This window comes from Patagioenas fasciata, chromosome 19 (genome assembly GCF_037038585.1).
Source record: "Patagioenas fasciata isolate bPatFas1 chromosome 19, bPatFas1.hap1, whole genome shotgun sequence".
Lineage (NCBI taxonomy): Eukaryota > Metazoa > Chordata > Aves > Columbiformes > Columbidae > Patagioenas > Patagioenas fasciata.
In genome coordinates, this window is record NC_092538.1 from 6401878 (window position 1) to 6415476 (window position 13599).

A 13599-nucleotide genomic window follows, 5' to 3' on the forward strand; every position below is an offset into this window, starting at 1 on the left:
CGATGCTATGGATTATTCTAGGTAACAATTATATCATAATAGGTAAAAAGAGATATTGTTTAAACTCCATCTTCCTCTTAAATTTGGGAGAAAAGGCTTAGCCTTCACACATGTGGTTGTCTTGTTTAGTCTCAGATTTTGCTGTTCTTAAACTGGCTATGGGTTTTTAACTTGTTTGTAGTCCAGGAGATGAATGTGTTGGGATCTCCTGGGGTGATGCTTAGGCCACAAGCAGCATATTAGATTCTGGTAAACAAAATTGGTGACTCCACTTGTATCTGTATATTGTCTGTTAGTGGTTATGAATTAAGGGAGATTTTATTTTGTTTTGTTTTGTTTTCCAAAACATCATAAATCTTGCTCTCTAAGAATACTAAAAATGTTTTGGGCAATGTTGCTCCAGGATAGCTTTTGAGACAGGAATTGGATCAAAACCTTTCTGTAGTTCAGTGTTTAAGAGTCTCTTTAGCAGTTCACTGGTGGGATGTTGCAGGCTGGAGATGAAGGTTAAAGCCAGCCCTGCAGCTGGGATAAAACCCGTTCTAATCCGGAGTCCTGTGGCTGGGGGCAGGTGACGTTCCCCTTCCAGGGGACAATCTCTTATACAGCCATGCTCATCTGTCCTCGCTCTTCCAAAGCTACTTTTCTCACACACTTCCTTCTGCTCTGGTGGAGCATATGAGATTGTACTTGCCTCTTTACTGAGTAATACCCCAATATTTGTCTCTGGGAAGAACTTTGAAATGTTGCTGACTTGTGCTCTGAGACAAAACTGACTGTTACTAGCAGATTACTGCCTAACATGGTGCTTAATGACCCTCTTGGGCAGCCTGTCCCACAAAGAAGTGTGTTTAAATGCCAAAGTCCCCTTTGGAGAGTGTCTGTCAGCCGTGTGTGATGTCAGAGTGTTTGTGCCGATGGATCATAAACTGGAATGAGGGCGATCTTGAACCTGCGTGTCTCAGATGTTACCTGTGGGTCAGCTCTGCCCTTCTTGGCTGACTTGAGCATGTTTCGGTTCTGGGGGTTTCCCTGCGGGGAGCCCGGGTTGAGCCGAGGTCCAGTTGTCCCCGGTGGGTCGTTGGTGATGCCCCAAACGTGGGGCCGGGCGCCATCACGGGACTGCATCTCCCGTAATGCCCCGCGCTGCGTCACGTGGGTGTGACGGCGGCGTGCTGACGCCATTGCGGCGCAGCCGTCGCCAGGGCGACAGTGTGGCCCGGAGCGGCGCAGCGCGGCCATGCCGGCCGGCGGGGACGGACCCCCAGCCAAGCGGCCCAAGGTGGCGGCGCCACCACCCCCCCGGCCCGCCGCTCAGCCCTCATCCTCCGCACAGCCCTCCTCCCCCGCGCCCCGCCGCCACCCGCCGCCCGTCGACTCGCAGCGCCGCACCCTGCCCATCTTCCAGGCACGGGGGCCGCTGCTGAGCCAGCTCCGCGGCCTGGACAGCGCCGTCCTCATCGGTGAGTGCGGGAGCCCGGCCGCGGGTTCCCTCAGGCACTTCGGCGAGGGGGCGCCCCGCAGCGGGCGGCACCGCGGGTGTCCCCAGCGCGTGTCCCTAGCGCGGGTCTGGGCCGGTCCTGCTGGGCGGCGGTGCGGCCTGTGAGAAGTGGGTTTGGGTGTAAATCCAAAATGTGGTAAATTAGTCATATTTTTATTCTCCAGTTGTGCTAGAGAGAGTTCAGAGGAGGGTGATGAAGCTGGGGAAGGGGCTGGAGCAGAAGTGTGCTGGGGAGTGGCTGAGGGACCTGGGGGGTTCAACTGGAGAACAGGAGCTGAGGAGAGACCTTCTGATCTCTGAACTGCCTGAAAGGAGCTTGGAGCCAGGGGGGGTCGGGCTCTGCTCCCAAGGAACATGTGCCAGGACCAGAGGAAATGGCCTCAAGTTGCACCAGGGAAGATTCAAATGAGATATTAGGAAAACATTCTTCCGGGCAAGAATTGTCGGGCACTGGAACAGGCTGCCCAGGGCAGTGGCGGAGGGGCTTAAAAGGCATTTAGACAACATAGCTTAGTGCTGGAGTTGGTTAGGTTATGGTTGGACTCAATGATCCCGAGGGTCTCTTCCATCTGAAATGATTCTATGACTCTTTGCTCTTCCATGCACTTTGCGCTTCAAGGCAGTTTCACTTGTGGTGCCTCTAAGCACTGGGATTTGTGCTGCTCTATCCTGCACTCAGCAAGCTGTGCTTTTTGTGTGGATGTTGTGGTGAGTGCTGATGGCAGCTTTTGCTGATTGTCGCCTTAGGTAGAGGGGTGTACACAGAGTTTGTGCTGGAAATACACCCGGGGAAGATGGGACAGTGTTGGTTATGTTGCGATAGTGCTGTGTGGAGGAAGAAGACGTTCACCAGAGGCTGAAGGGACCATCTCTGGGTTCAGGAAGGCACAGAGCAAGACTTGCTGGTTGGTCGGTGCCATGAGCGCTCCTCTAAGAGAGCCTCAAACCATAACTTGGTACTTGCTGTTGTGACAAAAGCTTTGCTTTGGTTTCCCTACAGCTTTACTTTAAAACTTGGTGGTGTGTAGTGCAAACAAGGCACAAAACCAAACCAGCATCTGTTCCTTGCTCAGCATGATTGTCTTCTTATGTTGGCTGTGTTACACAACAAATGCTTCCTATCCAGACAGACTGGAATATGTTTCTAAACCAGAATATGGCTGGAGAGAATTTGGGTGAAATGAGTTTTGTTGGGGAGTGCTTAGTGACTAGAGCAGGGCATCTGGGTTTGCTCCCTGACCTGCTGCTGCTTTACCATGTGACTTTGGGCAAGTTCCCCACCCTCTTCCTGTCTTCAGCCTCCTCATCCTGAAATATTACTAAATTAACACAGAAAAATGAGTTGAGACTTTTCATTTGAAGATGCTGAAAAAGTGAAAAACTCTGTTCCTTTGTTCTTTAGGAGAAACGGGCTCAGGGAAGACCACTCAGCTCCCGCAGTACCTTTATGAAGCAGGAATTGGCCGCCAGGGCATCATCGCTGTGACTCAGCCTCGCAGAGTAGCAGCTATATCCTTAGCTACCAGAGTCTCGGATGAGAAGAAGACGGAGTTGGGGAAACTGGTAGGTTGCTTTACAAAGTTGGTTTAGTACTGCAGTGCCAATGGGACTGTATTGGGGCTTAATGGGTAAGATAAAAAAGAACCACGGGGTAGCAGGTAATCTTCATGTAATAATATGTCTGAATGGAAAAAAAACATCTGTTTACCTGCTTCTGTGGCTCAGGGGGGTTTATGTTTGACTCTGTCATGTTTTTCTTCTTGATTATTGTCTGTGTTCCTCCTTTTGAAAAAATACTGGTTAATGAATAAAAAAATATTACATTCCCTTCCATTGCTCCCTGTATCAAAAGTCACTGTCGAGGAGAGCAGAGTGCTGAATCTGTGCAGATCTGTGAATCTGTGGGAGAAAAGTGGAGGAGAAGGACTTCTACATAAAGTCTTCAGAGAGCATGTAGTGCTTTCTAGCAGGGAAGAAAGGAAAGGAAACCTAGAGCATTTATAGTATGCTTCTAGTTGGAAAAAGCTAATTAGTGTACACTATTGGGAATTTCCTTTGGGTGGATTATTAGATTTGCAAGACTAACTGCTCACAGACTGCAAATACACCCTTATGCTTTCCAGCGTCTCCCCTGAGTTCCAGTGGGCTCTGGCTGATACATTGGCCAGAGTGCTTTGTAGTAACTTTGTGCTTGTGCTTTCTGAAATGATTTCTCCCGTAGGTTGGCTATACTGTACGCTTCGACGATCTCACATCTGATGAAACTAGAATCAAGTTTTTGACAGATGGAATGCTGCTTCGAGAAGCTATTGGGGACCCGATGCTGCGGAAGTACAGTGTTGTTATCCTGGATGAAGCCCATGAGAGGACAATCCATACTGATGTACTCTTTGGAGTGGTGAAGGCTGCACAAAAGAAACGAAAGGAACTGGGCAAACTGCCACTGAAAGTATGTGCATGTAGGATGGCAGCGAGGGGCAGGGCTGGAGCTGGGACCCTGACAGCTATGAGTGCCTCCTGGGGTTTTTTAAAGTGGTCGAAATTTCAGCCTTGTCTGTTTTCTGTTCCTACAAAGCCCCTTTAAATCTGAATAGACAAGGGTGGCCAGCTTATGGTGTGTGGGCCTGATTTAACTTGTCTGAACAACGTATCTGGTCAGCTCCTTGCTGCGTTTGTTTGTAAGAGCTTAGTGGGTGTTAGTTATAGACTAGGCACGTTTGGGGAGGTTTTGTTACTGTTGCTGAGAGCACCCTGGATACAGGAGCTGTTTGTCTGAGATGTCAGCTGTACGATGTGAACATGTATGTGAGTACACAAGGGAGTGTGTGAGTGCATGTTGGTTTGGGTGGAGAAGGCACATAGTGGGACTGGCAGGTCCTAGCACAGCCTTGTTCAATAGACTGTTGTGCAGCCTGGCTTTGTGGATACTCAACTGTCTTTATTAAATGGCAGAAAAGAATTTTAACGCATCTTCACTCATTTTATCATACCAACACGTTACACTTGTGTGAGACCAAAGCTGATGGCTTTAATAAGGAAAGATCACTCTCTTCTGTCTCAAACTCTGTGTGATTTTTGCTGTTCTGAGCCTATATCTCAGTCTCAGGAAGCTGACTTGTGGCTAGTCCTGACTGGTGTATGTCCTGTGGGGTCTAAACTTCAGCACTAAACCCTCTTATGCTCATATTGAAGGTGATCGTCATGTCGGCTACGATGGATGTTGACCAGTTCTCCCAGTACTTCAACAGAGCTCCTGTTCTTTATCTAGAAGGCAGGCAGCACCCCATTCAGATCTTTTACACCAAACAGCCTCAGAGCGATTACCTCCATGCAGCACTGGTGTCAGTCTTCCAAATCCACCAGGTATGGCTGTCCCATCAGGTTTGTGTCTCCCTGGGGCTGTGGTTTGTTGGTCAAGGGGACTCCCAGGTTGCTGTAGCAGAAGAGATGATGTGAGGCGTTCCTGAGGTGCTCACTGCGTCCTTCGGGAAAAGCAGATATTTGGGAAGCTTGCTGGGTTAGTGAGTTGTATTGGCTCAAAGGAAGGGGTTGGCAAAGGCCGGTGTTATTCCCGAAGTGCAAATACAGGTTGGAAGTGGTCAACTGTACAGAGCCTTGGCTTGCAGGGGGAAATCCAGGCATAAGCTGACAGTAGCAGGCAGCTGATTCTAACCTACTGTCAAAGTGTGATCACAGAGCAAACAGAAATGTATTAAAATAACAGCTCATAGGCATTTTATGACTGAATGTTTGAATGCAAAACTGCCAGGTGGTTACACTGCATCTAATGCTCTGAAGCTGCTGTTAGGATTCTGGGACTTGCACATCAAGGCTGGAATTGAAAGGAGAACACTAAGCAAAGCTCTCTGATGTCGATTCCTACCTAATACCAAAATGCTCCTCTCACCTGAGTTTTCTGTGTGTACTGGCTTGTACCTGGGTGCTTGCTGGCTCTCTTGTTTGCATGTCCTGGGCAGTTATTTAGCAAAATAACCGTGTGAATTTAAATGATTCCTCTATCCTGTTAAAACTTAATCCTGTAAAATGTGGTTTACTCTTCCCCTCTAGTGAGTCCTTTGGGACCTTCAGGCTGTTGCCCACTCTGCACAGCATCTGTGTCTTCACTGTCAGGACTTCTCAGAAGATTTGCTGTCACTACAATCTCAGTTCTCCCTCCCTATCCAAATCATCTTAACATCTCCCTTGCTTTTTCCTCTGGCTTCAGGAAGCACCCGCTTCTCAGGACATCCTGGTGTTTCTGACCGGTCAGGAAGAGATTGAAGCAATGACCAAAACCTGTCGAGATATCTCTAAGCATCTCCCTGATGGCTGCCCACAGATGGTGGTGATGCCTCTTTACGCTTCTCTGCCCTACTCTCAACAACTCCGCGTCTTTCAGGCTGCACCCAAGGTCAGACAATATGATGGGTAAACAGGATGAGTTTGTCTGTTTGCTTGCGTGAGTTCCTGTAAGAAGCATGTGGAATTTAAGGGGTTAAAGTGGTCTTTACTGATAATAAGTAAATAATGTCCACTGACTTTAGGCTGAATGGTTCCAATGTGATATAAGATGATGCAACTGTGATGGCATTGACAGATACATACAGTGAGTCATCTGGGATCATTAGAAGAAGGAAGGATTAGGGGGAGTGAAAAGGGGAGAGGAACTGAAACTTGCCCATTTCATAGGAATTTTATGTCCGTATCACAAAAAAAACTAGCAGTTAATGGGCCAAATACTGAAAAAACTAAAAACCTGGGCATATTTGGCAGGCCCATAAGAAAAGGAAATGGTGCTGCCTCGGGCCCTTTTGTACCTGTTCAGCAGATAAATTAGAATTCAGATCGTGTGCCAGAAATGAAACCAAAATGGTTTAAAGCTGTATTAATGACAGCTGTCCTGGGTGATGTATTTTGTTGCAAGAAGTGTAAGCAAAGGTTTTAGGAACTGATTAGGAACTAATAGGAACTAGAGATGATCTTAATTTACAGCAGCTGGCATAGCAAGCGTGGTGTGTGGTCATAACATGCTGCAGTGATACGTAGGCTTGGCTCATACTGGCCAAAATCAGCAGCGTTTCTTTGTTGCAGCTAATTTAAGGTGGCTTTTGACTGGCTTTATTTTGCTTTTTCTTTCAGGGCTGTCGCAAGGTGATCCTGTCCACCAACATTGCAGAAACCTCCCTCACCATTCCAGGAATAAAATACGTTATAGACACCGGCATGGTCAAAGCAAAGAAGTACAGCCCTGGTGAGGAATTCTAAGGAGCGATGCAGAGACTGTTTTCAGTTTTATAGAAGTTGTTTGAGGCTATGAGCCTCACTGGCAGCTGATTTAAAACACTCTCTGCACTGTCTAAATTAATGTCCTAGGTTTTAAGTGGGGGGTTTTGATTGTTTTTATTGGTTATTAGCAATGCAGAGGTAAAAGTCTGTCAAATGAATCTTTTCTTCATGGATACAGTCCATGATAATTACCTTTGCTTGAGAGTGCTAAATCAAGTGAAATCTGAGCAGTATTTGGGTGGCAAACCTTGGGATTTTTTTGTTGTTAATCCTATGAAGTTATGTTTTTCAAAGCTGTGTGTTACACAGGCGTAGACTGAAGCAATGCTTTTCCATACGTAGAAACTGGTCTGGAAGTGCTGGCAGTCCAGCGGGTGTCAAAGGCGCAGGCTTGGCAACGCACAGGGAGAGCAGGGCGAGAGGACAGTGGGCTCTGTTACCGGCTCTACACAGAGGATGAGTTTGAGAAGTTTGACAAAATGACAATACCCGAGATACAGAGGTGAGTACAGAATCCTGATGCCATCATACTTCTTGCCACACCTCTTTCTTGTGCTGTGACAGGCGGAGCTGTGTGAAGAACTGAACAACCAAACTGGATCTAGGGTCTGACTGGTTGACTTTTAAGAAAAATGAGCTGCGGAGATGTTTAAACAGAAGAACTAGGAAGCATTTGCTCAGAGTGGTCAGTTGAGCTCTAAGTCTCCAAACACACATGGGTAATAGTCCTTTTGACTTTCCTCCAAATCTTGGACTGGTATCCTACCTTTCCTGGTTTAGGAAGTGAAACTTCACCAGCCTGCGTTGGAATAGTCAAGTTGCAGCACAGATCTGAGCAGTCTAGCTCAGCTTATAAGTCAATAAAAGATAAAAAATATTTTTTTAAAAAAGGAAGAGAACCATCTCATTGTTTTTTCTGTCTATGCAGGTGTAACCTGGCCAACGTGATGCTTCAGCTCCTGGCCCTGAAAGTTCCCAATGTGCTCAACTTTGACTTCATGTCCAAACCATCTCCAGGTAAGTGGATACAAAGGCAGCCTTGGAAAAAAAAATGAGAAATGAGTTACTGAGGAATTGCTTAAAAATCATGTCTTCAGGCCAGCCTGAGAAGATAAAATGTGAAAGGCCAGAGCTGTGCAAGGGGAGCTGCCTCTCTCCATTGCATCTTCTGGTGCTCCAGAAATCTTGAATTCACGCACCACTCATTTTTTGGGTTCAGTGTCATCAAAGCAGCTGCGGTTACAGCAGAGAACTGGGGAGTTCAGCTCCCAAACAGAGCAGGGAGCAGTTCTGGGTCTTCTGCCAAGAAAAGCGGAATCTCATGTGGCTTCTGCTCTAAGCTGAAGATGGCAGCTTGAATTTTGCCTTTGGTTTTGCTACTTAAATTGGAAAAGATGTTGTACTGGATAGAGGGGGATAAGCCATGGTTCGGGGCACTAGTTTTTCTAAACAGAAAGTACTTTTTCCTCTGGCCAGGGAAAAGAGTTAGTGATGGCACCAGCAGATCTTTCACATCGCTGCCAGTGCCAGCCAGGAGACCTCACAGCCTGAACATCCTTGTTTTGACAGATGCTATTCAAGCAGCAATTGATCAGCTGGACCTGCTGGGAGCTGTGGAACGAAAGGGAGATCAGCTTGTCCTAACCCCCCTGGGAAAGAAGATGGCAGCCTTTCCACTGGAACCAAAGTTCTCTAAAGTAAAAATGGCAGCAAAATTAACTGATTTTTATCTCTTGTACTCTTCCCAGTACCACTGGCTTTTCTCTTTCAAACTCCTTAAACAAGGTCTGGAATTTGGGGTGACTGCAGCTGTACTGGTATATTTGCAGTGCGTTAATGAAGCACAGGTTTATTTCTAGCAGCTGTGCTGGTTTCCTTGTCATTTTTTGTTTAATTCAGGGAGATTTTTTAGAAGATAATTTCTTTCCTCTGACACCTCTGAAGCTGATTTCTGGGGTTGCTGGTAGCACTGTTTAGCAGTTTCATCAAGTGTCTGATGCTGTAATGGATTTTAGTCACCATGTCTGTACTGTATATGAACTGGCCAGTCTCAGGAAAGAGCATGACTGTTGCTGTTAAGGTGCTTGGTGGGCCCATAAGAGGATTTACAGTTGACTCTAGGCCAAAATGTTTATGAAATTGTCCTAAACCAAGCTTGGTGAAGCTCCTGGGCTGCCAGTGAGCAGGAAAATCTGCCCATCTGAAGTCGACCAAAAATCAGTTTTGTTCTGTGATTTGCAGACCATCCTCATGTCCTCCAAGTTCCACTGTACAGAAGAGATCCTGACCATCATGTCACTGTTGTCGGTGGACAGTGTCCTCCACAACCCCCCTGCCCGGCGTGAGGAAGTGCAATCCGTCAGGAAGAAATTCATCTCCAGTGAGGGGGATCATCTGACCCTGCTCAGCATCTACAGGGCCTTCAGAAATGTCGGTGGCAACAAGGTAGGATGCCAGTGCTGTCTGGGCTTCTGGTGGTGATGAGAAGCCTTTTGTGGCCTACAGCAGAGCGACATCTGCATCCTTCACAGCTGATGCAATATGCATCCTTCCAAAGCAATGAGAAGAGAGGACTTACTCATCCTTTATAATTGGAGAAAGCTTTTTGAGTGCTGAAGGTAGAAACCTGTTATCCAAAGCTTCCTGTGGCCAGTTCTGTAATCAGAACCAGGGCTCTTCCTTCTCTGGTTCCAACTGAAAACAGGAGGGAGTGGGAGAGTGTTGAGACTTGCTGATAAGTACCTAGACATGCTCAGTGGCAAAACACTGGGTATATTTACAAGCAGGTTTTGGTTTACCTTACTCTACAAACACCTCAGTTTGATTTGTAGATTTGTGTACCCCATTCCTTGCAGCATCTGTTGTTCTTGTGCTACTTGTTTTCACCACCTGTGGGGTAGCAAGTGCTGTTGCACTGCACTCAGTGGCCTTGCAGTGCAATTCTGGTTGGGAAGAGAACAACAACAGCCTGTTTCTGAGCACTGTGGGAGGGAGTGTAGGCAGAGGGGAGTAATCAGGTGGAAATATGACAACAAAATGGGTTAGTACCTCTTTTCTGAGGAAGATTGTGTGTTTGGAGGATTCTGCTTTTCATGGTATCCAAAGACTGTCATGCTTTTTGGGTGAAAAAATGGCCCCTTCTAACTCCCAGCATCTCTGCTGCAGGGATGGTGCAAAGAGAACTTTGTCAACAGCAGGAACATGATGCTTGTGTCAGATGTCAGAGCTCAGCTCCGGGACATTTGTGTAAAGGTAACTTGTGCCATACTGCATTTCAGTGTTTCACCTGTTTGTATTTTTCGGTTTGTTCCCAAACTGATTTTGCTGTGCATCAAGTCCCAGGAGTGAGAAAATGCAGTTTTATTTTTAGTCTCCCATGAATAGTCAGGTAAAATTCCTGACTCTGCAGCTGCTCAGTGAGTTGAGGCGAAGAGTGAAGGGGACCTCTGGGAAGGCTTCTTGGGTAGAGAACATTTTTTCCTGAGGGGTTTTGCTGCTCTAGTGTAGATGCAACTGTGCTGTGTGTGCCACTGCGCCATGTCAGCCTTGGCAGCCCGTGCTGGCTGGCTCCTTTGCAGATTTGGGTGTTCAGTTTAACAGCAGCTTTTATATCAGCACTGCTCCTGCCACTCACAGAGCACCGCAATTGCTGCTGAGTAGCTTGCGGTCTGTGTGTGACATGGGAGCCACCATTTGGCACCCCTGTCCCATTGTGCATGCCAGCTGGCCCAAAACTTGCTCCTAGGAGAGTCTCGATGCATTCTGCAGCTCATCTTTTGTTTGCTAGTAGTCTGGATTAGCCTAACATCTGAATTCCTAGCGGTCCTTCCTTATTTCCTCTGCTAGCGGGGTTTCTGACACCCAGTCTCAGAAGCCCACTGAAACAGGGCTGTTTGCCTGCGAGGGTGCACATACACACTGCTCACTCTTGTCTTTCTCGCTGCTGAACAGCTCTCGATGCCGATTGAGTCCTCCCGCTCAGACACGGGGAACATCCGCCGCTGCCTGGCTCACAGCCTCTTCATGAACGCAGCGGAGCTGCAGCCGGATGGCACCTACAGCACGGTGGACTCGCACCAGACGGTGGCCATCCACCCCTCCTCCGTGCTCTTCCACTGCAAGCCCGCCTGCGTGGTTTACAACGGGCTGCTCCACACCAACAAGTGCTACATGCGGGACCTGTGCGTGGTGGATGCCGACTGGCTGTACGACGCAGCCCCTGACTATTTCCGCAGGAAGCTCCGGACTTCCAAGAACTGACCTGTGCATCTGGGACCAGGAGCTCCAGGGTTCTTAGGCTCACCCTAAAAGACTCTTTTTTTTGGTTTGTAATGACTGTACAGGAGCAGTAGAGCTTTGCCTTGCAAATATGGTAAAAACCTTAGAGGAAAATGGCTTCTCCATGAGAAACAGAACCTCACAAGTCTCCATGGCTTAGAACAATCACCCTTTTTAACAGTTAATCTGTAAAAAGGGAACACTCTGTGTACTCTGTGCACATGCGTATTTGCATGTGATAAATCTATACTGGGGACGAAAGAGGAGTTGGCATCAGCTTCCAGTTTTTAACGCTTACTGAAGTTTCCCAGGCTTGTGTATGAGGAAACGAAATCCTAAGAGCTCTTCTGAGCAGACTTTGGATTTTTGATGGTTGTTCTTGTGTCCTTAGCAGATTTTATTGGTAAAAAAAGTTTTAAATGTCTGCAGGGAAAAGTATGCCTTTTTTTACTGTTTTTAGGAGGGTGGTGCTACTGTCTTTTACCTCATCAAACGTCTTTCTGCCTGTGTGTCATGTTCACCCTCATTTGGGACCATCCAAAAGCCAGTGCTGGGGATGTGCTGATTGGGCCAGATCCTCACTGGCTGTGTCTGAGCCTCAGGCTGCCGGTGGTTCCTCAGTGAGGTTGTCCAGCTGCCTGCATGTTTGGAATCATCTTTGTTCATCCTTTTTGCTGTTAGGATGTGGTGTTATTTCTCAGCAAACACTTCTGGTTTCCTGACTCTTGTCTGTGCTTTGGAGTTTTCACAGCATCCACCACGGCTGATCAGACCAATTGGAGGAAGAGAAAAGTGGCAATACGGAACTCAATCATCTTTTAAAATACTGGAGTTAAGAAACTAGAGCTGCTCCAAAGGACAAGCTTGGTAGTGGATTTATTCCATTATGACTGTGTTGGTGTGGGGAAAAATGTAAATTGTTTTTTAAATTATATCCTAAGTACGTCTAAAATAACCTCTCTGGGAGAGGTAACTTTCCATTTCAACAGAGTCTGTTGACACAGCAGATCAATTTATGCAGATTTTTTGGATGAGCTGAACTAAAGCAGGTTGTGTGTCTGAAAGGACGGGAGAAGAAGCTGTTCTGCACACGCGGAGTCATTGCACAATACAGTGATGTTAGTTTACGCTGGTTGTGGTGGGATTTTCATCCTGTGACTAAAGTGCTGTTTAGTCTTTGTATCCTTCAAATAGGAACCTTAAAAAGTTTATAATGTATTAACAGGGCAGCTTAGGGCTGCAGTCATACCGGCTGTTGACAAACCCTTATTCCCTCTTTTTGCTCAGGGAAAGCTCCTGGCTTTGCTCGTGATCACTGTTTTCTTTGCAATAATTTGTTCTTTCTGGTCACACGCATCACAGTTACACAGCACATTGTAGTATGCCTTTTTGTTGGGCTGCACTAATTGGTTTTCTCTTGGAGAACTGGGGCAAATACCTTGTTTGTTTGTTTGACTGGAATGTCACTTGTGCTTATGTGCAAATCACCCTCCCAAAGAGCAAACGGGGTTACCTGGTGTGTCTGGAACAGCCTTGTCTCTCAGCCTGTTCTGAGGAAGGTGATACTAAATGTCTGCAGAGTTGCAGCGGAAACAGACACATGTCCCTGTGTTGTGCTCCTTTGCACTATTGTTTCTTGGTTTGGAAGAAACACCAGGAGAAAAAATGGTGCACAGGCAAAACTTGCAACTTTTGTATGTATGACCAGCTGTGGGTTTGGATTGGCATTTCAGGAGTGTGCAGCTGTTTCAGTTGTTCTGCCTGACATGAATTGCAGGGAATTATCAGATCATTGTATCTACTTATTGGTTTTACTGCATCTGTAGAGGAAAATAGAGCATAAGCACATTTTATTTGGGCAGTCTAATTTAACAGGCTGTTTAAGGGAGGGAATGTACGTTTATTTAGAACTAATTTGTAATTTTTTTTTTCAAAATAAAGAAATAATGGCAAAAGTTGAAGTCCTGGGTGTTGTTTTGTGAAGCGGGAAAGCTGTGTGGATAGAAGAAATGGTCATAGGACATTCAGGAGTTCCAGTGTTTGCAGTTCTTGTGGGAACGTCATTTGAAGCAGACTGGGGTGTCTGGGCAGATGTTAAAGTCAAGATGTTAAGGTGGGTCAGTGAATCTTTCGTTCTGTTCCTCAGGAGAGGGCAATAGTGCCAGCTTCTAGGCAAAGGGAACACTTTACATGGGAGAACAATTTGCCTTGGTCAGTCTTCCCTTATAGAATATTTTAATATATTTTTCTGAGTAAAACCATCGAGGTCTTGCCAGAAAGCTGACTGTTCTAACAAAGCGTGGGGTGATGTACTGGGGTAAAGCTTCCACTGTGGATGGTGCTTTTGTTGCTGCAGTCAATAGGGAAGCACTACATGGTTTTGTTTTGTTTTGTTTTTCCACATCCCTAAAGCTTCCTCTGTGCCTTCACCGATGCCCCAGCCTCCCCTGAAGCCTCTCGATACGTACCGGTGCTCTGTACATGCTGTCCCTGCCCCGTCCTCCCCTCCTTTTTAATTTTTAAGTTGAAATAGT

The 13599-nt window shown here is 46.7% G+C and overlaps 1 protein-coding gene across 1 annotated transcript; it reads left to right on the plus strand.

Annotated features, from left to right (window-relative positions):
* The first annotated feature begins 1132 nt into the window (after nucleotides 1-1132).
* Nucleotides 1133-13020, plus strand: DHX33 (DEAH-box helicase 33). The gene is made up of 12 exons (XM_065853396.2): nucleotides 1133-1463; nucleotides 2904-3064; nucleotides 3723-3950; nucleotides 4694-4864; nucleotides 5727-5912; nucleotides 6641-6752; nucleotides 7130-7289; nucleotides 7716-7804; nucleotides 8357-8484; nucleotides 9029-9232; nucleotides 9953-10039; nucleotides 10739-13020. Exons 1-12 carry the CDS (start codon nucleotides 1241-1243, stop codon nucleotides 11045-11047), a joined length of 2058 nt encoding a protein of 685 aa, XP_065709468.1. The 5' UTR covers nucleotides 1133-1240; the 3' UTR covers nucleotides 11048-13020.
* Nucleotides 13021-13599: the final 579 nt, after the last annotated feature.

Coding starts and splice junctions, on each gene's coding strand:
- DHX33 (XM_065853396.2), top strand. CDS start 1,241: ATGCCGGCCGGCGGGGACGGACCCCCAGCCAAGCGGCCCAAGGTGGCG. Junction 4,865..5,726: donor CAGTCTTCCAAATCCACCAG/GTATGGCTGTCC, acceptor CTCTGGCTTCAG/GAAGCACCCGCTTCTCAGGA. Junction 10,040..10,738: donor TCCGGGACATTTGTGTAAAG/GTAACTTGTGCC, acceptor GCTGCTGAACAG/CTCTCGATGCCGATTGAGTC.